This window comes from Pelodiscus sinensis, chromosome 14 (genome assembly GCF_052426305.1).
Source record: "Pelodiscus sinensis isolate ZL-2025 chromosome 14, ASM5242630v1, whole genome shotgun sequence".
Lineage (NCBI taxonomy): Eukaryota > Metazoa > Chordata > Testudines > Trionychidae > Pelodiscus > Pelodiscus sinensis.
The window spans coordinates 42377591-42401311 of record NC_143065.1 but is presented as its reverse complement, the minus strand read 5'-3'; the positions used below and the strand labels follow the sequence as shown (position 1 = coordinate 42401311).

General features: G+C 46.4%; 1 protein-coding gene across 1 annotated transcript in view; it reads right to left on the bottom strand.

The window, feature by feature from the left end:
• Nucleotides 1–5453: 5453 nt before the first annotated feature.
• Nucleotides 5454–23721, bottom strand: part of SMAD6 (SMAD family member 6) — a 100224-nt gene continuing 81956 nt past the window's right edge. The window contains exon 4 of the mRNA XM_006132107.3: nucleotides 5454–6353. Within this exon, the coding sequence (XP_006132169.3) occupies nucleotides 5812–6353 (542 nt within the window). The 3' untranslated portion in view covers nucleotides 5454–5811. The remainder of the gene's footprint in view (nucleotides 6354–23721) is intronic.

Genomic DNA, 23721 nt, shown 5'->3' with positions numbered 1-23721 from the left:
AAACAATAGTGGAGGTCTAATTTCATAGCCTCTTCCTAAAACCTAAATCACATTTCAAGACTCAATTAGCTTCCAGATTTATTCCTGGGAAAGTGTACATGAAATGAAAAACAAAACCAAAAACACCCCCTCTCAACCTGGACCCCCCCTCGGACGTCGCCATTCCATCGCACGTTGGAAGCCTGAACCCCAATGCTGTGCTCTCATGAGGCCCTGTCAGCGCTACCGGCCAGGAACTGGGTTCAAAGAAAAGTCACTAACAATGTCCAAGTTGAGTGAAGAGCAAAAATTACCCAACAGAAACCGTGCGCCGCGAGCGGGCTGCCAGGAAGTCATTCGTTTTTATAAAGCTAAGATGTTATTAGTCTCACAGGACACTGTGCACTGACCCCCGTCGAAGTAACGCTGGCAGATCCGACTGGCAGCGCGGGCCTGAGGGACGCTGCAGCCAAGGCCGTGCAGTGGAGAATCAGGCATCTGTGTCCTGCTAAGCGAGAGGGGGTTTTCGACAACGCCAAGTCAATGCCACTGCAGTTGCACCTTAAAAATAAAACGATAACGGTGTGATAGCGCTTTTCTGCATATTACCCTGATCCAACGGGACAGCAGGGATGTAAAATCCCATTTAATCAGCTAAGAACAGAAGAACGGCCAGACTGGGTCAGACCAAAGGTCCATCTAGCCCAGTGTCCTGTCTGCCAACAGTGGCCAATACCAGGTGCCCCCAGAGTGAACAGCACAGGGAATCATCAAGGGAGCCTGCTCCTGTCATTCATTCCCAGCCTCTGACAGACAGAGGCTAGGGACCCCATTCCTACACAGCCATTGATGGACCCAACCTCCATGAATTTAGTTCTTTTTTGAACCCTGATCTTCACACCATCCTCTGGCAAGGAGTTCCACAGGTTGACTGCGCTGCATGAAGAAATATGTCATGTTTAACCACTTATATGGGGGTCAGCGGGTGGCTGCTCCAGCCTGGTTGGGATGAGTGTCCCCTGCCTAACACACTGCAGGCTGCTCCAGCCTGTTCAGGCCCACCATAGGAAGAGGCTGCTTGGGCCAGGATGGGCTTGTTGCACTGCACCACAGGCGGGGGCTGCTCTGGCTGGGCCAGGCCCACTCCTCTGCCCTGTGGGCCGAGACCTGCTCCACCCTGGCCAGGCCGCCAGTTAACCACTGACATCCTTACTGGCCAGTTGGTCTCCCCCTGTGGAGGAGTAAAGGAAAGCCCGGTCAGCCAGCCGGCAGATCTAAAGACTGCATACTGAACCCCACCATGCATGAAGATGATTGGGCGTAGTATGTGTTTTCCAAATATCATCAAGATCCACTCACAATTGAAATGTATGAAAAGGAAAAAAAAGGGGGGGGGGAGACTATGAAACTGTCACACTTCAGCACAGAGAGGGTGGGAGGATGGCAATGGAATTCTGCAAGATGGCAACCTTCATCGTTATGACCTGGGTACGTCAGAGCTACAGAAGTGCTTGCTGGGACTTGTAGTCCCCACAGGCAGAACATGGTCTCCATCAAAGGTGAGGGGTAGCACACACATGAGGGCTGGGTCTACACTGGCAAGTTATTCCGGAAAATCAGCCGCTTTTCCGGAAAAACTTGCCAGCTGTCTACACTGGCCGCTTGAATTTCCGGAAAAGCACTGACGATCTAATGTAAAATCATCAGTGCTTTTCCGGAAAAACTATGCTGCTCCCGTTCGGGCAAAAGTCTTTTTCCGAAAAACTGTTCCGGAAAAGGGCCAGTGTAGACAGCACAGTAGTGTTTTCCGCAAAAAAGCCCCGATCGCGAAAATGACGATCGGAGCTTTTTTGCGGAAAAGCGCGTCTAGATTGGCCACGGACGCTTTTCCGGAAAAGCGTCCTGCCAATCTAGACGTGCTTCTCCGAAAATGCTTTTAACGGAAAACTTTTCCGTTAGAAGCATTTCCGGAAAATCATGCCAGTGTAGACGTAGCCGATCATTTTATGGAATCTCCTGTGGGCTCCTGGTAAACTGCCATTTTTGGACCCTATGTGAGCAAATTTGGGTGCTCTGCTTAAAATGGGACCATCAGCTTCTAAAGCCCTAAACACAAACAAGCTAAAAAAGAACAAGTTTTATGAATCCTAACACTGCAATTATTCTCATGACATGAAAGACTAAGCAAGGTAAGTCTACAGTGCATGGCAATTTCGGGATACCTCTGGTATCAAGTTTGCTTATTTTACAAGTGAGAAGATTTTTTTTAAATTGCCCAAATATAATACCACTGTATAACTATGTGGGACGCCCTGACTTTTGAGTACTGTATGCAGTTCTGGTTGAACCGTCACAAAAAGGATGTACTAGACTTGGAAGAACTCCAGAGGAAGGCAACAAAAATTATTAGGGATATGGAAGAGCAAAAAATTGGGAATCTTCAGCTTAGAAAAGAGATGATTTAAGGAAGGCTACAATAGCGGTCTATAATACAATGAATGCTGTGTAGAAAGTGAATACGGAAATGCTCTTTACCCTTTTGCCCAAGATCTAGGGAGTTATCCAAGAAATTATTAGGCAGCAGGTTTAAAACAGACATAAAGTAGTCCTTCTTCACACAATGCAATCAACCTGTGGAACTCACTGCCAAGGGATGTTGTGAAGCCCAAAAGTACAGCTGGATAAAAAATGAATTAGAAAAGGTCATGGAGGATAGGTCCATTGATGGCCAATAGTTGAGATGGTCAGATTTGCAACTTTATGTTCTGGGTGTCCCCAAGTCTCTGACTACCAGAAGCTGGGGCTAGACAAGAAGAGATGGATCATTTGATGAATGAGCCTGTTCGTTTTATTCCCTCTGAAGCATCTGTCCCCGGCCACAGATGGAAGAGACGACACAGGGCTAGATGGACCATTGGTCTGGCCGTCTGACCGATCTTTTGTTGGTATGGCAGCATGCCTGATCCTGGGACTTGAGAGCTGAGCAGTACTCCACCTGGCGTATGCATCCTCATTCGTTATTGCCACGAAATATAATGGGCCAGGTTCCCCAAAATTACGGCATTCACTTCAGTTCATCAGTTTTTTTAAAATAATACATGTGGTGTTCTTTTGACGTGTTTCTAGTATATTGACTTTCTGGGGTCATGTTTTTCTCTGTAATTGTCAGGGCAAGAAACTAACTTTTTTTAAATGAAAGCTGAAACTCTCACTTGATCACAGGACTTCAGACATTGTGGCTGTATGAAAACAAACATGGGGGAGACTCGGATGCCATTAAACACCTGTACTGACAACGCAGGAGACAGAAAACTTCCCACTATTATTCCACAGCCGAGTAGGTTTGGGAGTACGGAATAAAATGTAGGAAAATCACATCTCTCATCAAAAAAGTTAACAGATTTCACCCTGAATTCACAAGGGCTGCTAAAGCAGAAAGGCCTTTTGTCCAATCACTTTTCTGATCACAATCCAAATGTGATTACAAAACAATGGTCTGCCCTCTTAGTTTAGTGGCTAAAATGTAGACTATAGGTTGAACCTTTCTAGTCTGGCACTCTCTGGTCCGGAAACATCCATGGTCTGGCATGATTTGAGTTAGCCAGTGTCCACTTATGGGTGTGGCCAGGTTTCCCGCGGTCTCATAAAGTTTGTTTACAGCCCCCAGTCCTGGTGCCCAGCGTTCTGTGCTGCTATTTAGCTCTAATTTACCCCTCAATGTCTTCTCAGAGCCCAGCGAGCAGTGGAAAGATTGGCGATGCTGCTAGACCATTGAGCTCCCATGGTCCAGCAAATTCTCTGGTTCGGCACCGGTCAGGTCCAGAGGGTGCCGGACTAGAGAGGTTCAACCTGTAGAAGAGTGGACGTACAATGTTTCCCAACACCACTGTTCCAGGGTGCCAGAGCAGTGTTTCAAAAGTGACTGGAGATCTTGGCTGTTCCCATTTTTGGGTGCCGATGAAGCCATTTAAAAGGCATATGATGTTCTCAAATGGGTACTCAAGCACTTTAGGCACATAAGCACGGCCAGACTGGGTCAGCCCAAAAGTCTATTAGCCCAGTGTCCTGTCTGCCCGCAGTGGCCAATGCCAGGTGCCCCAGAGGGAAGAAACAGGACAGGTGATCTATGCTCTGTTGCCCAGTTTCAACTTTCACAATATCAGGCTGCTTCACGGAATATCAGCTTGTGCATTCCAGAAATCAGGGGCGGGGAACCTAAGAATCCAGCCCCCGGCTTGCCTGGATCCAGCCTGAGGCTCAGGGCTCTTCACCCAGCATTGGGGAGCCCATGGTGGTGCTCCAGTCCCACCTCCCCTCATCGCACCCTGCAGGGCTGGAGCACACAAAATCTACCAGCCTGGGACCCCTAAGCTCTGATGTGTGAGAGGCATGTGGGAAGGGTCTTTCTGTGTCTCAGTCAGAGAGAGGGTTTTTTTGTTTCTCAGTTGTGTGCGGCCCGACTGATTTTTCTGACCCCAAAAAGGGTCCCCCACCCCTGCCATAAATGGAGGCTTCTAAAACTCCCAGTTGCTTTCTACAATCTTGGGCTTTTCTACTTAAGAACTGGAGAGAGACTGAATAGCTACAAGCAGCAGAGGGGGGAGCAGGTGGGAAGAGCCGGCTTTGAAGCTGGCTCCCCTCATGTGCTGTCTCCGCGGAGCTGTCTGCCCCCCTGCTGCCTTCCACAAAGGCAGTGAGGGGGGCAGGCAGGAGCCAGTGCTGGAGAACAGCCTGATTAAAAGGCAGCTCCCACCGAAGCATCCGTTCTGCAGAGTCACCTCTGCCCCCACCCCTGCCCTGCTGCTGCCTCTATCAGAGGCAGTAAGTAGCGTGCGGCAGGGGAGGCTGCTGTAGAGCATCCTCTGTCTGCAGTGGACCCAGGCTTGTCACGGACAGAAGCTGCTCTGTGGGATGCTGGCCAAGCCTCTGACCACGGGGAGCTCGACCTCGACCTCTGCGGACAGGGGTTGGTGCTGCCTCTGATACAGAGGAAGCAGCATGGGAGAGCAGGGCTGGGAGCGCATTGGTTGCCGGCCCCCAGGGACTATCGAATAGTCGTGTAACTGATAATATTTGATGCAGTTACACAACTGTTCAATTCATCACTAACATCCTGAAGACACCCGCAGACTTCACTACGTCCCAACCAGCATACTTGTTTTCCCAACTGGAATACAAGCCAGCACGCAAAACTACATTTTCAAACACATTTTCTTTCATCTTTTTTTCCACCCCGTTGCTCTTGGCCTCCCTTCATGTATGAAGCATTGAAGACAACTGGAGCCCTCTAGTCAGAAAGGAGCTGGGTTTTTTTTTTAAGTGAATTGGCCTGGATTCGAGCCTGCAATCTGCACTCGGGAAAATCTAAATTGACTCCAGAATGCCTGAGGAGAGATGGCTCAAAACTGCTATTTAAAGTCAGAAAAATAACCGTTCTTCCCTCGTTGGAAAAAAAAAGACAATAAAAAACCCTCTAATGCGAATACTTTATTATCAATGAGTGACTGGTATTAGCTTTTTGTCTGGTATTAATAATATTTCCAAAAACCATACATCAAAATTAAGGGCTTTCTCCTATTTTTGCTGTATAATTTTTTAAAATCTGTATTGTAAGAATTATATAAGCCAAAGTGCATTTTCCTTTTTTTGTCCATATACACATTGCACCATACATAAATAATTACATTGTAAAAATGACTCCATAATTACAAGTATAATATATATTTTCATATAATATATAAAACTTTATATTAAATCTAGGTAGATGATATTTGGGATAGTCTGTTTCTCTCTCTCTCTTTCTCTTTCCTTTCTTTCGGCAGAGGTTGATTGTTATCTACTGTTGCTGAGTAATATCTCCAACCAGCAAGGACAGGACGTGATGAACTGTCTGGAATAACACGGCCCCCATCCTTTCGCAAAGCTTATCCGAACGCTGTTTGGGTCGTAGGGCCCATCTGCATAATCCAGATCCGTGGCGTGTTGTAAGAGGCAAGACTTCTCGTAATCAAACACCTTGATCGAATAGCCAGGCATCACTTTGCGCACTATTAAAGTCCTACAATTGGGAATGTCCAGAGTGGGGGAGTTGACAAAGATAGGGTGCTCACTGCGATTGTAGGCCCATACCCCGTCTGGCTCTTTGCTAAGTAAAATCCCATAGCCGATTTTGCTCCGAGTCCTTCTAACAGTTTCACTCCTATTTTCCAGGGTTAGCTGTCCGAGACAGAAGCCATTTCCTTGAGGTAGGTCATAAAATATACTGACAGACTGTTCATACACTGTGTAGAGGCGTCCCACGCGAGTCCGATGTTCCCAGTAGGCAACATTACACCAGTGGCTCTGCTTAATGGCATCTGGGGACATACTGGCATCTGTGGGAGGGATAAAAGCAAAGGAACATTCAAAGGTTGCTCACATAGCACCGACTGACTTCAAACCGACAGCTCTAGTCTCACACATACACACACAAATAACCCATTTAATAACGATCACGGCTTGAAAATGACACAAGGGAAGAAACCCCAAGCTAAATCGACTCCACGGCAAATCCTCTGTGCTCACACCAGGGCCATCAAAAGGGGTTGCCAGATGGTTTCACCAAAAATACCGAACACCCCCCCCCCACCAAAAAAAACCAACGGAGAAAAAATTCTGTTGAGAAAAACAGAAGAGGAGGAGACCAAAATTGTTGAGGAAAAAAAAGGACCCTGAGCATTAAGCAAAAAATATATATATAAATATATATATATATATAAATAATAATAATTAATAATAAAGACCCCCTTCAGAAACGCGTTTGAGGCTTTTTGGCCCTAACAGGCTGTTGGCGGCTGTCCACCATCTTGTCTTCCTGCTCTGGGCCAGACAGCTGCCCTGCAGAACCAGGTAAGCACGTGGGATTTTCGCCTCCTGGCTGGGAAAATATCAGAAAATACCGGACATTTTAGATGTCTGGTATTTTCTGAATTTTTTCTACTGGAAAGGAGGCAAAAATACCGGACTGTCCGGGTCAATACCGGACACCTGGCAACACTACCATCAAACTATCCCAAGCGACTTGCCAAAACACATACCACTTCCTCTTTCTCACTGGCAGCATGTCTAAAAGCCACAAGCAGGCTGGACCTTTTTGTGCTCGGTGCTGTGCAAACATACAAACAAACAGGGGCGGACCGTGGCTATGGGGGACTCGGTCACTGTCTAAGGCGTTGCTACCCCGGGCGCCCCCAATGACGTCAGTCCATTGACGGCTCTGCAGGCAGGGGCTTTGGGCTGCTCCTGCAAACAACAATCTCTGTCCCAAAGTGTTTGCAGTCCAAAAGACAAGACTTAGCAGGAGGAGGATACAAATCAAAGGGGCCAGAGTGGAGGGTCAAGAGTCACAAAATAAAAATGGAACAGGTTGTGCAAACTCTTAGCGGGTGAGTAAAATCCCATTTAAAATGATACGTTTAACTGGCCCGCCATAGGGAGGTGGTGCTCCAGCTGGATCCACCGCACCACAAGCAGCTCTGACCAATCTGGGTGCGGGTTAACCAGTTACCAGTAGGCATCACCCAGTAAGGTGGATTTGCTAAAATCCCAGAGCTTACCAGTTAACCAGTTACCCGTTTACATACCTACTGCTCATCCAACACCCGATTCATATAAATTCTACTGCATACTTGGTCTGGCCACTATGGTGCACGTGCTATTCCATATTGTACACTGTCTCCCATCTCGTGATCACAGTAAATGTCACACACAGCTGGACCACTGTACTGTTCCTCAAGTGCTAAGAGAACCAATGCAAGTTCCTTCATGTTACACCTGTTGTCAGAGGCAGAGGGAAGTATTTTATCAGAACACCAGGCAGTAAGCGCCCACATTGACTTAAGCAAAATACAGGACTATGTAGCACTTTAAAGACTAACAAGATGGTTTATTAGATGATGAGCTTTCGTGGGCCAGACCCACTTCCTCAGATCAAATAGTCTGGCCCACGAAGGCTCATCATCTAATAAACCATCTTGTTAGTCTTTAAAGTGCTACATAGTCCTGTATTTTGCTTCAGCTACACCAGACTAACACGGCTACATTTCTATCACATTGACTTAAACATTAATCATCTCCGTTGACAATCCAGGACACCAAAGGACACAAAATATCTGTGAAATGTTTTCCAACTAACTTTTGAAAACAGAAATTACTTCAGTCAGGGCTACTTGATCTTAGTCACCAAACATGTACACCAACGTACCTTTGTTTTCAAAGGGAAACTCATGTTGACACGTAATGCATGGATATACCCTTGAAATGTTACTACCTTTCAAGGTAAAGGATCTGAATGCAACTATAGTTTGGATGATTTCTCCTAGCTAACAATTTTGGTAAAGGCTCTGGTGTCACTCTAATGAGAATAAGAAATGAAAGGCCCACTTCCATGGCAACGGTAGAATATTTTCCATAAACTACACAAGTGTATGTGTGCAACCTTGACTGGCTGATCTTCCCACCAACAAGAAGCCTCCTCTTTCTGTGAGCCACATTCAGTGAAGAATGGAGGTTCTGGGAAGTGAGAGGCGAGTTTAAAATTCACGCTTATTATTATTTACAGGGCCTCTTGAAACCATAACAGAATTCACATCTCTTAAAAGGGTCCCTAAAAGGTGAACCAAGCTCTTTCCAAATGCATGGACCTGATGAATACAGACTTCCCCCCACCAAAAAAATCGGCTCTGATTTCAAGGATGACTGAATAATAAATAGATTCTTCATCCAGGGTCTCCATTCTTCAGCTGCAATGCCATTAGATTTAGCTTATATCTTCCGGCTACTAATAATGCACAGCATACGTGCTCCCCCGTCACAGAGCTCTCAGCATTCAAAACACTCATGACATGCACACATTCCACCCCCCGGAAAAGTGAGCTTTGCATATTTTCCTTCGCTGACAGTAATCTTTTTTATGGAGGTGCACTTTGGACTACGATTTTTCTGCTTCCAATTGGTTTAGTGCTAAATGGTTTACTCCGTTGGCAAAACTGTGCTTAGCGACAAGTGCCGCGCTTAACCAAATAAGCCAACACGACATAAAGAAAACAATTACTTCATTTGTTACTGCATGGGGGGCGGGGGAGGAGGGAGGCTGGTCTTTTCATAACCAAGCTAAGTCGGCCACTTCTGTATAAAATAGGCCTAACATTTTTGTTCCGGGCCAGGGTCTCAGAGTTACAAACCCGGCACGAAGCTCTGCGTTGAGCCAGCCTTGTTCTGTACCCTGCATTAAGCTCCCTGACAATATATCACAAGACCGTGGCCTCTTGACCTTGCTGCCTTCATGCCATCAAGTCTGATTAACTCACACACAGAGTGATGCCATTATTTTGCTTCAGAGACTCTATTAAGGCACCGGATTTAAAGCACAGGCCTACAGCCCCAGTTCTTTTCATTCTCAAATTACACTGGAGTGGAATGGGCTTTCCCTCCCATTAACAGCCTTTGAATGAAGCGGCTTTGTGAGAGTTTAACTTGAGTTGTAACTCTACAACTTTAAACCAGGGGCGGCGGCGGGGAGGGGCGCGGAGGAGGAAAAGAAAAGGTAGATAATTGGGCTTTTCCACCTCTAAACATAGAGGTGGCCTGGCCCAAATCTGGCTGCATGCTGCAAGACAAGGCTGGGGTATGTTCACTGTCCAGCATCAGCCTCTTTAGGTGGACGCTCATGAGCTGTCCAAGGCACAAACCTTAACAGGAGGAGACCGACTCTTCCCATCCCCCACACATCTGTTTGTAGAAGCTCCAGGCCCCATCCATGTGAACGGCTGCCAAGCAGAAGCACCAGCCCTATTTCTCCAGAGCCCCCACCCTGAAGACTGAAGGTCTGGAGTCTCCCTTGCTCTCTGAGGTGGCTTGTCTGAAGGAGCAACCCAGTGCTCAGTTGCTACCAAAAATTCAGGGTGTCGTCCTGGTCCCCCCTGAAGTAAAGGGCAAAACTCCCAGTGATTTCAATATGGCGAGGATTGCACCTCAGAGTAGACAGGGGAGGGCTAAAGGCATCTTTTTGGCTCTACCACTGCTCTGCTTGTAAACAGGATTTCTCAGAAGCTACGTGCTCAGAACCTGTAACTCTTATGCAAAGAAATGTGTCTGAGTGCCTCTGATGAGCAGGCTACTAAAACTCTGGGGCTGTGTCTACATTGGCACCCTTTTCCGGAAAAGGGATGCTAATGAGACAAGTCGGAATTGCAAGTGCTGCGGGGAATTTAAATATCCCCCGCGGCATTTGCATGAACACGGCTGCCGCTTTTTTCCGGCTCGGGGCTTTGCCGGAGAAAAGCGCCAGTCTAGATGGGATCTTTCGGAAAATAAAGCCTTTTCCGGAAGATCCCTTATTCCTGATTTTAAGAGGAATAAGGGATCTTCCGGAAAAGGCTTTATTTTCCGAAAGATCCCATCTAGACTGGCGCTTTTCTCCGGCAAAGCCCCGAGCCGGAAAAAAGCGGCAGCCATGTTCATGCAAATGCCGCGGGGGATATTTAAATTCCCCGCAGCACTTGCAATTCCGACTTGTCTCATTAGCATCTCTTTTCTGGAAAAGGGTGACAAAGTAGACACAGCCTGGGTGAAAAATAATGCAGAGCTGAATTCATTAATATACTACCCAGGCGATGTATTTTAAATAAGATTCTTCTTCACAGGATCTTAGAAAGAAAAGATGCAGAGTAGGGGTGTGAACGGGAACCCGGTTAACTGGGTCTAGGGGAGCAAATTTCCCCCCTGATCTGAGAGTTGCTCCAGCTCCAACAGGCCCTCGCGTGGGGCCGCCAGCCAGCAGCTTGCCCCGTGCTGCTGGGGCCAGGAACTGAGAGCTGACAACTCGCCCCCCCCTTCACCCCGAGTGGCTGAGACCAGGAGTCAAGACCTGGCATCCTGCCCCCACAGTGGCTGGGGCCAGTAGCCGAGAGCCAGCAGCCCGCTCCCCTCAGTGGCTAGGGCCAGGAGCTGAGAGCCGGCAGCACACCCTGAGCAGCTGGAGCCAGAGACCCAGGGCCGGGAGCTAGCCCCACATGACTGGGAGCAAGCTGCCAGCCCTGTGTGTCTGGGGCTTAGGGATGTAATAGTGCAGACACTTAACCAATAACCAATAAGAAAACCCTTTACTTAACAGTTAATGCTATAGACTACACGCATTTCCCTCCCCCACCTCTGTCAGTACATTTTTTAGCAGATTGGCCAGCAGCCTGGCTCAGTCCTGGCTTGTGCTAGGTCCGGGGCCTACCCCTGCTGTGGGTCTGCATTTAGAATGTATTAGAAGCTGGGTGGGCAGGCAGCCCGGCTCCATTCTGGCTCATTCTGGATCCGGGAGCTCAAACCCAACCCAGACAGGGGTTGCTGCCACCCTGCGCTGCTGCCTCTGTATCAGAGGCAACAGCACAGGGCGACAGGCAGCCAGTCCGCGAGGGGAGTTGGTTTTTAAAGTGGCTCTGCTCACAGACCAGCTCCCGCCTGGCACCCTCTGGAGTGGCAGGGGGCTCCTCAGACGTGAGGCCGGAGAGCACTGGCTGCTGGCCCTGCCCCCGGGGACTACAGGATAGTCGAATAACCGATAAGAATTCATGAGGTTAATCGACTATTCAATTAACCGATATTTAACATCCCTACCAGGGACAGGAGCCTGCAGTCAGCTCCACACAGCTGGGGCTGGGTGCCGGTGGCTGGGCCTAGGGGCTGGCAGCCAGCCCCGCACAGGGCTGGGAGAGGGCACCCCGTGGGCTGGTGCGGTCCCCCACGCAGGATCACGCTTCGTCAGTTAACCAGTTAAACGTTAGGTCAAACTAACGTTTAACTGATGAACTGGGATTTTACATCCCTAATGAAGAAGGCCTATTAGTCAATCCAAATCCAGCTCCCAAGATTGTTCTCAGCAGCATGTTTGAAAAGCCCCTAACAGGGGGGCTCCCTGGCACCCCCCTTCCATGAGGTGATCATGACAGAGCCTAATAGACCTTACATTGCATTTCTCCCCTGGTGTAGACCTGGCCTCAGACCTGCTCCTTAACCACTGACCCATCCTTTGGTACATGTCACTTCCCTTGTCAGTCTTTCAAAAGCCAATTAATACAGACAAGAATTTAGCAGCAATATGATAGGATGCGTAGTCCCACTTGACGGCCCCCTACTTCCACTGTCGAAAGGCAAACAGCTGCCTGATGGAATAACTAGAGAATGGTTAATGTTGGGGCTGCTGTTTTCAATGTAGCATCAAGAGTCTGGTGCCCACATACCACAGAATGCAACTGGGAGTAAGTGATCTACCTCACTTAGGTGCCTTTGAAATTTGCAGCCTGACTCCAGAAGATCAGCAAATTACACAGGCAGAGGAAGTGGTGAAGACCAGGACTTAACAGGGTTCAAAAAAGAAGTAGATAAATTCATGGAGGTTAGGTCCATAATGGCTATTAGCCAGGATGGTGTCCCCAGCCTCTGTCAGAGGTTGGAAATGGATGACAGGAGACGGATCACGTGTGGATTCCCTGTTCTGTTCCCTCCCTCTGGGGCAGCTGGCATTGGCCACTGTCGGCAGACAGGACACTGGGCTAGATGGACCTTTGGTTTGACCCAGCGTGGCCGTTCTTATGTTTTTATGACTGAGGAAATGGGAGTCTTTTGTTTTCACATTGAAGTCGTACCCGTGTTTTTCTTCTGTAATCATAAATGACATTGTTACGGCTGTATCTCTCGCCATCCCTCACACAGACATCCCCAGCGATAAGAAAGAGGTTTATTCAGCTCTTGACTGGCTCACGGACAGTCACAAGGTTAGCTTTTCCTCATCTCGTAAACCCTTCATCTCATGAACAGCATATCCCGTCCTGGACTCGGCAATGTTTTAGCTCAACGTTGAAAATCAATAGGCTGTGCTGTAAAAGGTCTGCCATATGCCTTGTGACACACTGAGAGTTAGCGCGGAGACACTGGGACACACTGAATGCAGTTAATTGTCAAATCGTTGGACGGAAGCTGAAGTTCCTGTTCAACTAAGAAAATTAATCTTGGGAAGTAACATCCAGCACAATCACATAACTTAGCCCTGTGGCTCGACACATCACACTGACCAACATAAACAAAAGTCCCCTTACAACCTGTTTGCTTTGGGCTCCAAAGCAAAAAAACGAATCCCAGCTCCGGCAAATTTCCCTTCCATCTTCCTAGATGGCTGGAAACTGTTCAGTGAGTCACTATATAATAAAGAGTCCTTCCAAGTTCTCCAGACTGTTCACAACACAACGAATTTGTAAACACAAGATTTTTTTTCTTTAACCCTTTGTCAAAAGACTTTATCTCCTTTACCATCTCGAAAGGACATACAGCCCCTGGCTTGTGGGGAAATTAAATGATGAGCAGGCTTACTCTTAACTTCATCCATGGTGCTGTGAGGAACTTGTATCCAAGCACATCAATAAATAGTGTTGGCTAGACTCTGCTCTTCCCAAAATATGTCACAGTGACTTGCCAGCCACTCATCTTGGGACCATGCAGTTTTGGGAGACCGATTCAAAGTTAATTTTGAATTATAAACATGTGTTTGGATTCAAATATGACATTTTTCAGCCTCACGCATCTCTAATCAGAATAAAGACCAGTCATTTTGAGATTTTTAGAAGTAATTTTAACCAGTTGAAAAAAAAGTTTCTGAACTGCAGTGTTTGCAAAATTGCATGGATACAGTCAATGATATTAACATAAATCTGCCCTGACAAAAGTCTCATCCATTCAAGCATTTCCAAAACACTTATCCGTCAAATCAAATTCTGTCCTCAGTTATGTTTGTACAAACCACTGAATTCAAGGAGTTTGGAATGGGTATAGCAAACCTGGTATTTTATTACAATTTTCCCCTGTGTATTGCCATCCAATGAGAGTAATAATTTGTTCCATGCCAATTTTCTTTATATAATATTAAAACAAACAGTTATATATTTCTACTGAAATGTTAAAGCTTTCTGAAAAGAGGATGACTGGCAGACAGAACTATAGTAAAAAGAACAGAGCACAGGTACTGAGCGGCTGAGTTTCATTTGTAATTAAATCGTCCATGGCGTACACTGTAAACAAACAGAATTTGCTGTGCAGAATAATTGTATCTTTTTGCTAGCTTTCTAGATAATCTTTTCCCTAGACTATCATGTATCTGAGATACCCTCTATATCAGATCCCCTTCCTACACCAAATGTTATGTTTTGTTGTTGTCTCACATTAAGTCTAGTCATGCCAACAGTCTTTGAGCTACAGTAAAGTTTGTGGCTTTTCATCTGTAGGGTCTGGAACCTGGTAGCAATTACAGAGTTCTGCATCTGTTTAACCTCCTAACCTCTGCAAAGCCCCGTTTGCCCATTAGGTAAGTAGTTTTTGTTATTATATTTTTCAGAAATTACCCCTTAACCCTAAATTTCTCTAACCAACTCAAAGGAGGATAACATCAATGCTCGATTTTGCATGGAGTTAAAAGTAAAATTATTGAGACCTGCCAGCCTTAGACATTTTAAAAAGGTGTTTTTATTGCAAATCGCTCTGCCTGCTGTCCAATAAAACCAACGACTAAGGAATGCAGCGGTATACGCTCAACATCAATTTCCAGCTCCAACAGCAGGCTGTTACTGTCCCCAACAGTATGCAAACTTTCCACGAATATGCAATAATTTGATAGGAATTCCTCCTCCCTATCTGGAGTAGTGAAAACAAGGGACTTTTTTTTTCAACTAGGATGTTCCTAATCAATCATTACATCACTGTTGATGAAGTCAAGAGATTAAATGCCTTTTATTAAAACAACCTCCAGACGTGACTTGAGAATCAATTCATATAGCTGTCTGCCCAAACAGGAGTGTACACACACATCCATCCACACACCCACTCAATACATCTCATCCAAAACAACCAGCCAACACACTTCATCTCTTTTTCCCCTCATTTCAGTTCCTTTCAAGGCTGTCCAGAAAGGAGGGAGGTAAGCAATGAAAAAGTATTTGAAACATCTCCTGTGCTTGGAGCTGAGACGGATGGTAGTTTGAGTTAACAGCATTTGGACAGACAAGGCAGCGAAAAGTCACCCCTGCAATCTTACTTTTCTTTGGTGGTGAGTGGGCTAATAATGGCTTTTAAAAGCCATGCAAGAGCTGAAAAGGAAACCCATCTAAGGCCCAAAGGCAAATAAAACACACTGAAAGGAGACAGTTAAAATGTTCCAGTGAAAAGACGGTGCCTCCGGAAAGCTTTCTAAAGGGTCTCTTTATGAGCCCCGTACACAGCCTCGCTTTCGGCTGTCTCCCCTGCTAAACAAAGTGGCTGCCTGTGCAGAGGTGGATTGGTTTTCATTCTTTTATCTCCCGGCGTATTCAAACAAATCCTGAAAAGATGAACTCATTTTGCAGCCCTGACATAAAGCAAGCACTTTAGCCAGCCCCTATTACAAGAGAGTCTGCTCTGTGTCTTATCCGCTGCCAAGTATTAGTTTCGCCTCCAGCTATTAGACTCTACCACTCACCAGACAGCAGGGGCAACGGACAGAAAGACAGATCCCTGCAATTTAAATAAATAGCTGGAGTCTCCCCTTCTTTTGCACGCTGTCCTGGATGGGCTGACAAGAAGATCAGGAGGGGTTTTTGGACAGAGCCGTGCTTGTTCAAGTTCTTTCGGAAAAGTCTGTAAGCCCGTTCCTGCTTTCCTCAATGGGACCGGCCACATTTTTAACAACTATCGTTGTAGGCAGCTACAACTTATAACAACCACATTTCGGCTGGCGTCAGAGCTATCTCTGCCATCAAAGCCAGCTTTATCGATCGGACGTATACACTGGAACTCTGGCTCTTGTTTACTTTTGGGCTTGTTCCGCAGTGTCACCGTCTCCCCCGGTGAAGCTGTGCCTCCCCACAGACACATCCAAAAGGAAGCCCAAAAGGCAATTCTCTTTCTCCGTGTGGGGTCTCAAGGTAAAGAAAACCTACCTTGAGGTTTGGATGGTTTTGTGATCTGACAGCCCTTTAAATGCAAGTCAAGTTCAAAGCGCCTTCGCTAATAAAATGCCTCTTGTAAACGAAATGCGAACAAAGAATGCCTTTGCTGGCTATTTCGTACTAACGTTAGAAGTGCTGCCGAATTGTCCAGCACATTTTACCAACATTTTCCAGAGAGCATGCAAAAATCACTAGCTACTTGCTAGCATGCAGGACTGAAATAGCTCTGCTTCTGTTTAAATTGAGGCCCCAAATTAGTAGTATTGACCGATAAGCACATACTTCAAGCCACCCCTATTCCATAAAGTATGTGCTAAAGCAGTCCTCTCAAACTCACGGTCCATGTCTGGCCAGAACAGTTCCTCACCACTTCTCTGCAGCTCCCGCCGCCACAGGGAACGTGGGAAGGCCTGACCACTGTTGCCCCACTATGTCAGTCCCCATTCCCTAATAATCTCCAAGGCTATTTCCCTCAGGGGACGTGGTGCCATGGCGGGAGAGGGTTAGAGGGATGGTGGTGGGAAGAGGCAGGGCTTCGGGGCCAGGAACCAACAGTTCTCCTCCCTGCACCGGCCAGGACAACTGCTTTGGTGGGGGATGGCCCTCAAGGCTGTGAGTTTAAGACCCCCTGTGCTGAAAAGTTAGATCCAAGCTGTTCTGGGCAGGGGAAAACTTCTGCATCTATGTGGCACCCCACTGAAGCAAATTAATGAGGCTCTACTGCAAGGGTTAAAGAGGTTCTGGACACCTGGCAGGATCCAGATCCTCTGTGTGTTAAATCTGGAGACTAAATTCAACCACTAGCACATGAAATAGAAGGATTTAATACTACTCAAGACTAACTTCCACCCACACTCTTAAGAGTTGCTAAGTCCCTTCCATAACACAGACCCTTGGTTGGGAGTGAGATTTACACGTCATCTGGTGGGTGGGTGTGTTCAGAAACTGATTATCAAACTTTGATCACTGTTCTGCTGTGATTCAGACTGTGGTAAAGTGGCAATGACGTCTGGTCGTACTTTTGTTTCAAGACAGAAAGGAATCAATACAATGCTTTGAAGCGTATTATCATTCCGGTGCTATCGTATCTTAAGTCAGGGCAGGGAGCCTTTTTTGGGTCGGGGGCCACTGACTCAGAAAAATCAGTCGGAAGCCACACACAAAGGAGAAGCAAAACAAAAAACAAAATGCCAAACCCCGAACCCTGACATGCTGAGGAGAAAGACCCCCGCACACACACATTCCCTTTGCACCCCAAAGCCCAGGGGCAACCAGCCAAATAGATTTTGTGTGCTCCAGCCCCACACGGGGTGGGGGAGGGGCTGGAGTGCCAGCCAGCACAGGCTCTTCAATGCTGAGGGAAGCCATGAACCTTGGGGGCCAGATCCAGGAAAACCGGGGGCTGCATTGGGCCACCGGGCCTGAGGTTCTCCACCTCTTTCTTAAATAGTCACAAATCAAGCTGTTTTATTTTCTAAATGGAGACTCCCAAGAGGGATGAGAACTGTAACCCCATGGTATTGAACTTTTACAAAGTAACCCAAAGGGATGCTGTTTACATATGTTCTGAATGACACTTACTATGGGTTACTCAAAGGAAAGATAATTTAACAAAGTTATTGCATCTCCCAAACAAGGTTCCCTTTCATGTTTTTCATCCTCGTGAGCAATACGTTTTGTTCTCCACAAGGCAGAAACACAGGCTGCCGGCTGTGGGCGCTCTGCTAATCACCGGGGTGGCGCCTGAATCTCTCCAGGGTGGCCACCCAAGCGCTCAGTCTACAGGGAACTCTTCTCTCAAACTCTTTTAACAGACATGGACTTGAAAAGTCACCTAGGACTTTCTTGTAAAGGGCTGGACTGCAATATTTGAAGTGTCGAAATTATTTAAGAGAACAAGTCCAACAAACTTTCAATGAGATCTGAGCTCCTAATTCACTTAGGATTTTTAAAAAAATCATACCCTGGATCTGTAATAAAGAATTTCTAATGTGTAATGGGCCACATACCATGTCTGCAACCATATGCTTCACTTACTCTATGGAGAAGCTTGCAGGAAGTTTTCCATTCTACTTTTATCCCTCTTTAGACTATACAGGTTGAACCTCTCTAGTCTGGCACCCTCGGGACCTGACCGGGGCCGACACAGAGAATTTGTCAAACCACAGGAGGTCAATATTGTCCAGCAGCATTACCGATACTTCTACTGCTTACTCTTAGAAGACACTTAGGGATAAATTAGAGCTAAATAACAGCACACACTGAGAGCCAGGATAGGTGGCTGTAAACAAACTTTATGCGACCACAGGAAACTTGGAAGAGTGCCGGATTAGAGAGGTTCACATTAATTATATTATATTATATTATATTATATTATATTATATTATATTATATTATATTATATTATATTATATTATATTATATTAATGTTCAGTAATCACTTACCTTTGCTTCAAAATAAACACCACATATTATATGAAAGCATACAACAGAGATAATTGTAGATATAGATGTTATGCTGTGAATAATTTCCTAAGCAAGGTCCAGCTAGAAAATGCAGCAAAAAGAAATTTACATATTAAAAAAAAACCAAACCACCCCACAAGGGAGCCATCAGTGGAAATAAACCCTGCTAATATTCTTTGAAATAAGTTCCAGGGTAGTGAAGAGGTTAAAACTTTCCAATGTAGAAATGGAATTTTTATGGCCCTACAAAAAACAATTAATTGTCAATCTGCCCCAGCAATGCTCACAATCATTTCTGTTAAGCCAATATACTTAACATACTTTAGCCTTACAAGTTTCAGCTGGAATGAATCACTAAAAAAAAAAAAGTTAAAAAAAAGCCGTTCCCCCCACCCCACCAACTACTACATTGCATTAAGCTCCAACAAAAAGACGCCTGTGTGGATTTTCTGCCTGTGGAGAAATTACATATGTGATCATGTATAGCGCACAGAATATGATCATCCCAAAAGCTCTCATTTTCCACTGTTTTCTTACAAGCATTTATATCTGCTTTTCCGAGGTGCAGAGATATTGATTTGTTGCAGATAGCCACTTAAAACAGGATGCCTAAAATTGCTTGTTTGTGGAGACCAAGTCTTTGAGATAACTTCAGAGCCACTGGTTCCTAGACTATCAGTAACTGCCATTTCATTTCAGTTCTAAGATTTAGGAAAATAAGCCACCAATCCAAGGGAAGGAAGATGCTCCACAAATCTGAGCGGTGGAGCTCTTCCAGAGTCCAGCATTTCGCCGTTCATTTTGTGGAAGAACTGAAAACCAAAGTAAGTGTAATTTCTTTTATGGATACTCTTCAATGTGTCACCAAAATAAGTGCCTCGAGGGCCGCAACACAGCATAAAACACCCCAATGCCAGGCTTCAATTCTTAGTTGTTATCCCTTCTGCATGAAAATCCAGGTCATATCTTCACTACCACAAGACCGACATGGCAGCGGTTAATCTTTCAGTGGTCGATTTAATAGGGCTGGTAAAGACCCGCTAGGCTGAATGCTGAGGGTGCACTCTGTCGACCGTGGTACTCCTCGCAGTTGCGAGGAGCTAGGGAAGTCGATGGGAGCATGTCTCCCATCCACCTCCCTCTGTGGGGACAGCGCTAATCTCATCTTAAGGTATGTCGACTGCAGGTACGCTATGTCTGTAGCTGGAGTTCCGTACCTTAAGCTGACCTTCAAGCTTTAGTATAGACAAGGCCCCAGTGAAGGACAGAAGAAAAGTAAGATGTGAGGGTATCACTTTTTTGTTCCTATTGGGAAGAGCTAGGGGGTTCAGCATCCTGCACTCATGGAAAGGCCAGGAGGACACTCCTGAGGGACTGGAAGGAAAAGCAGCGGATCCCATTCGAGGGGAGGAGCAGTGGGTATGTGTCACTCCCCTGGGAGTTGAGTCATGACTATATTGCCATCGGCTGCCTCCTCAGAAAGGAACTTAGAGCTAGGGATGTAGACAAATAGTCGAGTAGATGATTAACCGATAAGGCTAGGCTTGCTGGTTAATCTTCTTGACTACTTGCATTTACCCCCAGCCTTGCTGCCTCTGTATCTGGGAACCCCCGCAGGTCTGGCCTCTGTCTGCAGCCAGCCTGGACCGCCGTGGACAGAGGCTGCTTTGCAGCAGCCTTCCCCACCCAAACAGCCTCTGTCCTTGGGGAGCTGACACACAGGCAGCAGCGCGGGGAGACGGGCAGCCGACCTGCACGGGGAGCTGCTTTTTAAACTGGGTCCCCTCATGGACCAGCTCTCTCCTGGCACCCCACGCTGCTGCCTCTGATACAGAGGCAGCAGCGCAGGGTGGCAGGGGGCTCCCTGGGAGTGGGGTCGGAGTGCATTGGCTGTTGGCCCCGCCCCCAGGGAACTATAGACTAGTTGAGTAACCGATTTAAATGTATGCGGTTACTCGACTAATCTATTATCCGATATCTAACATGCCTAGCCCCTGCAAAATTCTGCCCAGGGAACGCCAGACGGTGTGCAGAGAAAACTGAGGTGTGTGTGTCTGACCAGCTCAGGAGAATTTCCCACTGGCCTCTGCACTTCATGGGCACTACTAGCCCTGCTCCTTCAGAAAGGCTACTATGCCACACTGAGAGAGCAAGGGGAACGGAGGCTGTCCAGAAAACAGCCTGGAGCCTGCGAGGTACCTTCGCTTTTTCAGCAGGATCTTCTCCGGAACAGGAAAATCCCATTGTGGAATACAGTTCAGACTTCCCTTCTACACAAAGCACACACTTGAACTATTTGCATACAGATGTTTCCAGAGGGGCCATTCCGGCTCAGGGAAAGCTCCCAGTGAAGGCAGAATCCATCCCGAAGGACAACTTGACCGGTATTTCTGATATACACAAGAAGCGCGTCAGACTTCAATTGCAGCAAGGGAGGTTTCGGTTGGACACTAGGAAAGTCAGGGGAGATAAACACTGGAACAAATTGCCTAGGGAAGCTGTTGATTCTCCATCTCATGCACTTTCAAGTTGGCCAAACTGATTTTCTCAGGGGCCCATAGGAAATACACTCCCAGCGCCTGCTGATTTTCCCCGGGGACTGGGCCTCAGGTCTCCCATGTATTTGGACACCTCACTCCCACGATGCCTAGATAGTTGGGATGATCTATGCCTGGGGTGTGTAACTCTCTCAGAACCCTTAGAACGTCCCAACCTGGACCACAACCAATAACTCATCATTTTGTGAAGGCCTCTGAGACGCTATCACAGATTTCAGGCTTTCCCTCATGACCTGACCCGGGCTCTATTTGAGTTGGTGATTTTGCTGCCAAAGACTCCATACTACATTATCTAAGTTCTGCAATCATCTTTTTTCTTTAAATAACTTCCCAATCAATAAAGGCCAGATTCCCTCACACTTACCTGTACTGTGTAGTATTTTACTCTATCACAGGACGTTCGGCCTCCCTGACAGACAATTAAAATCCTACTGTAAGCAACAAGCAGAAGGAAGGGACTAATGACAACACGCATTATTAGCATACCAGCAACTTTTTCTGAATAAAAGAAACCACTCCACAAAACCATCTGGAAAAACTTACCACCCGGATCAATACAGATTCCTATTGAGTTCTGGTCTGAAAACTCCAATTCGAATGACACTCTTAAGTTGGCTTTTTTGAAGGGACTAATTTCAAGAAACTCTGGTGTCTGATAGGTCATTGCCTTGCCTTTTAAATTCTGTGTCCTGAATATTATAGGTAAGTTCTTTTCCGCTCCCCTGTTGATATTTATGAGGGTCTCTTTGGCAAGAGAGAAACTGGCTATACAGAAGAAAGCATGAAAAAACAAACAAATGGCAAAGAAAGTATTTTTAGACTCTCAGACTTTACAGCCAAAAGGGACCATCATGATCATCTAGTTCAGTGGTTTTCAAACTTTTTGTCATTTGCAGACCCCTATAAAATGTTGAATGACTAAGCTTAAACATAGTCTGTGGATCGCCAGAAGTCTGCAGACCACAGGTTGCAAACCACTCTCCTATATAACAACCTTCTGTGGGCCCATGACATGGATGTGGTCTGCAGAGCCCCAGAGGTGCAGACTACAAGCTGAAAACTACTGCTGTCTTCTGACCTGCTGCACGGTGAAAGCCACCGACCCTCACCCATTCTCTCCTGTAACAGAGCCCTAACCTCTGGCTGCGTTACTGAAGTCCTCGAATCATCATTTAAAGATGTCAAGTTACAGAGAAATGGCCATTTACTCTAGTTGAAACCTACAAATGACCCATGCTATCGGGGAAAGCAACCCCCACCGGGGTATCTGCCAATCTGACCCAGGAAAAAATTCCTTCACTACCCCAAATATGGCAAGTCTGTTGCATGATGAGGATGCCGCTAATCTTTTTGCAACTCCATTGAGTACAGTGTTTTCAGGTACACACAAAGGTGATTTTTTCCCCTAAGATAACTTAGCCCTTTAATCTCCATTTCTCATAGGCACATCCATGACATTTGAGCACATCTGTGTGCTATGCGGTACACGTAACTGATACTTGTACATGGCGCGTGAAGGCATAGACATACGTGATAAAAAGGGGCTCCATATGTAACCGCTCCCTGCCAGCCCCTCCTTACCAATTATTTCTCAGTTGTTTGCAGGATGCCCCATCTCATACAAGTCAATGGGAGTTTTGCCACTGACTCCAACAACAGTAAGATCTCAGCAAATATTCCGATCAAGGCCAATTCTTCTGATAAAGCAAGAGGGCATGACGCCAAGGCCTACAGAGAACTGGGTGACACGTACTCCGTGTCAGAGGATACGCAGCCAGGAGCCTTCCTGAGGTAAGCAGCTCCCACCCAAACAGACAGGAATCGTCTCCAGTTTAGACAGAGGGGAGAGAAGCAAAATGATGAAAGATGGGAAGCGGATGTTGGAGGGGAGGAGGAAAGGGTTACAGAGATCAACTTGCCAAGGAATCGGGGGGCCTACAGCTACAACAGGCTTCTGGGTTCATTTTGGGAAGATTTAGCTCATTTCTCTGCTTTTTTTTTTTTCCCATGCGCCCTTCTGCTTTGTTCTCACGGCCCCATAGCACTATATGGAGAAATCCCCCAATGCACATAGCGCCCCCTGGAGGTAGGGAGCAGGGGAGTGTGAGCGGGCACTCAAATCTCTTAAAAACTACCCTGCCCTCTGCCAAAGCTTCAGATCTTGGGAACTGTGACTCTCAGAGCCTAAAAGTGTGTCTGCAATCCTTGACCAGAAACATAAGACAGAAAACACACGAGGCTCTGGGAGAACTCATCTCATAAATCATTCGGTTGTTAAGTTTCCCTTTTAGCCACAGCAAAGTCAAACTCTTCCTTCCCCCCACTGTTAACCATCCTTTGTTTGCTTTATCTCTTGGCTGCTTGGGGTGGCAGCGAGCCAACTCTTGTTATTAATTAATCTAGGGGGCGCATGCTGCATTCCTGGCCACCCTAACCACTTCCTACTTTGGCTGGGACGGTGGGCAGAAATTCAGCCTGCCAAATCCTTTTAGTTACATTAGGCTCCTTGCAATATCCTCACCGTATCTGGTGACCACAAATTGCAAGAAAGAATATTGAGACTCAAACATAAAAAAAAAAAAAAAAAAAAATCAGCCACGCTTCTGACACATAACTATGTATTAACCATTTTCCTACCGCTGGGGCGAGATTTCTATAGGATTAACTCTGCTCCCACTGAAACCACTGGGAGTTTTACCCCTGATTTCAATGGAGGCACA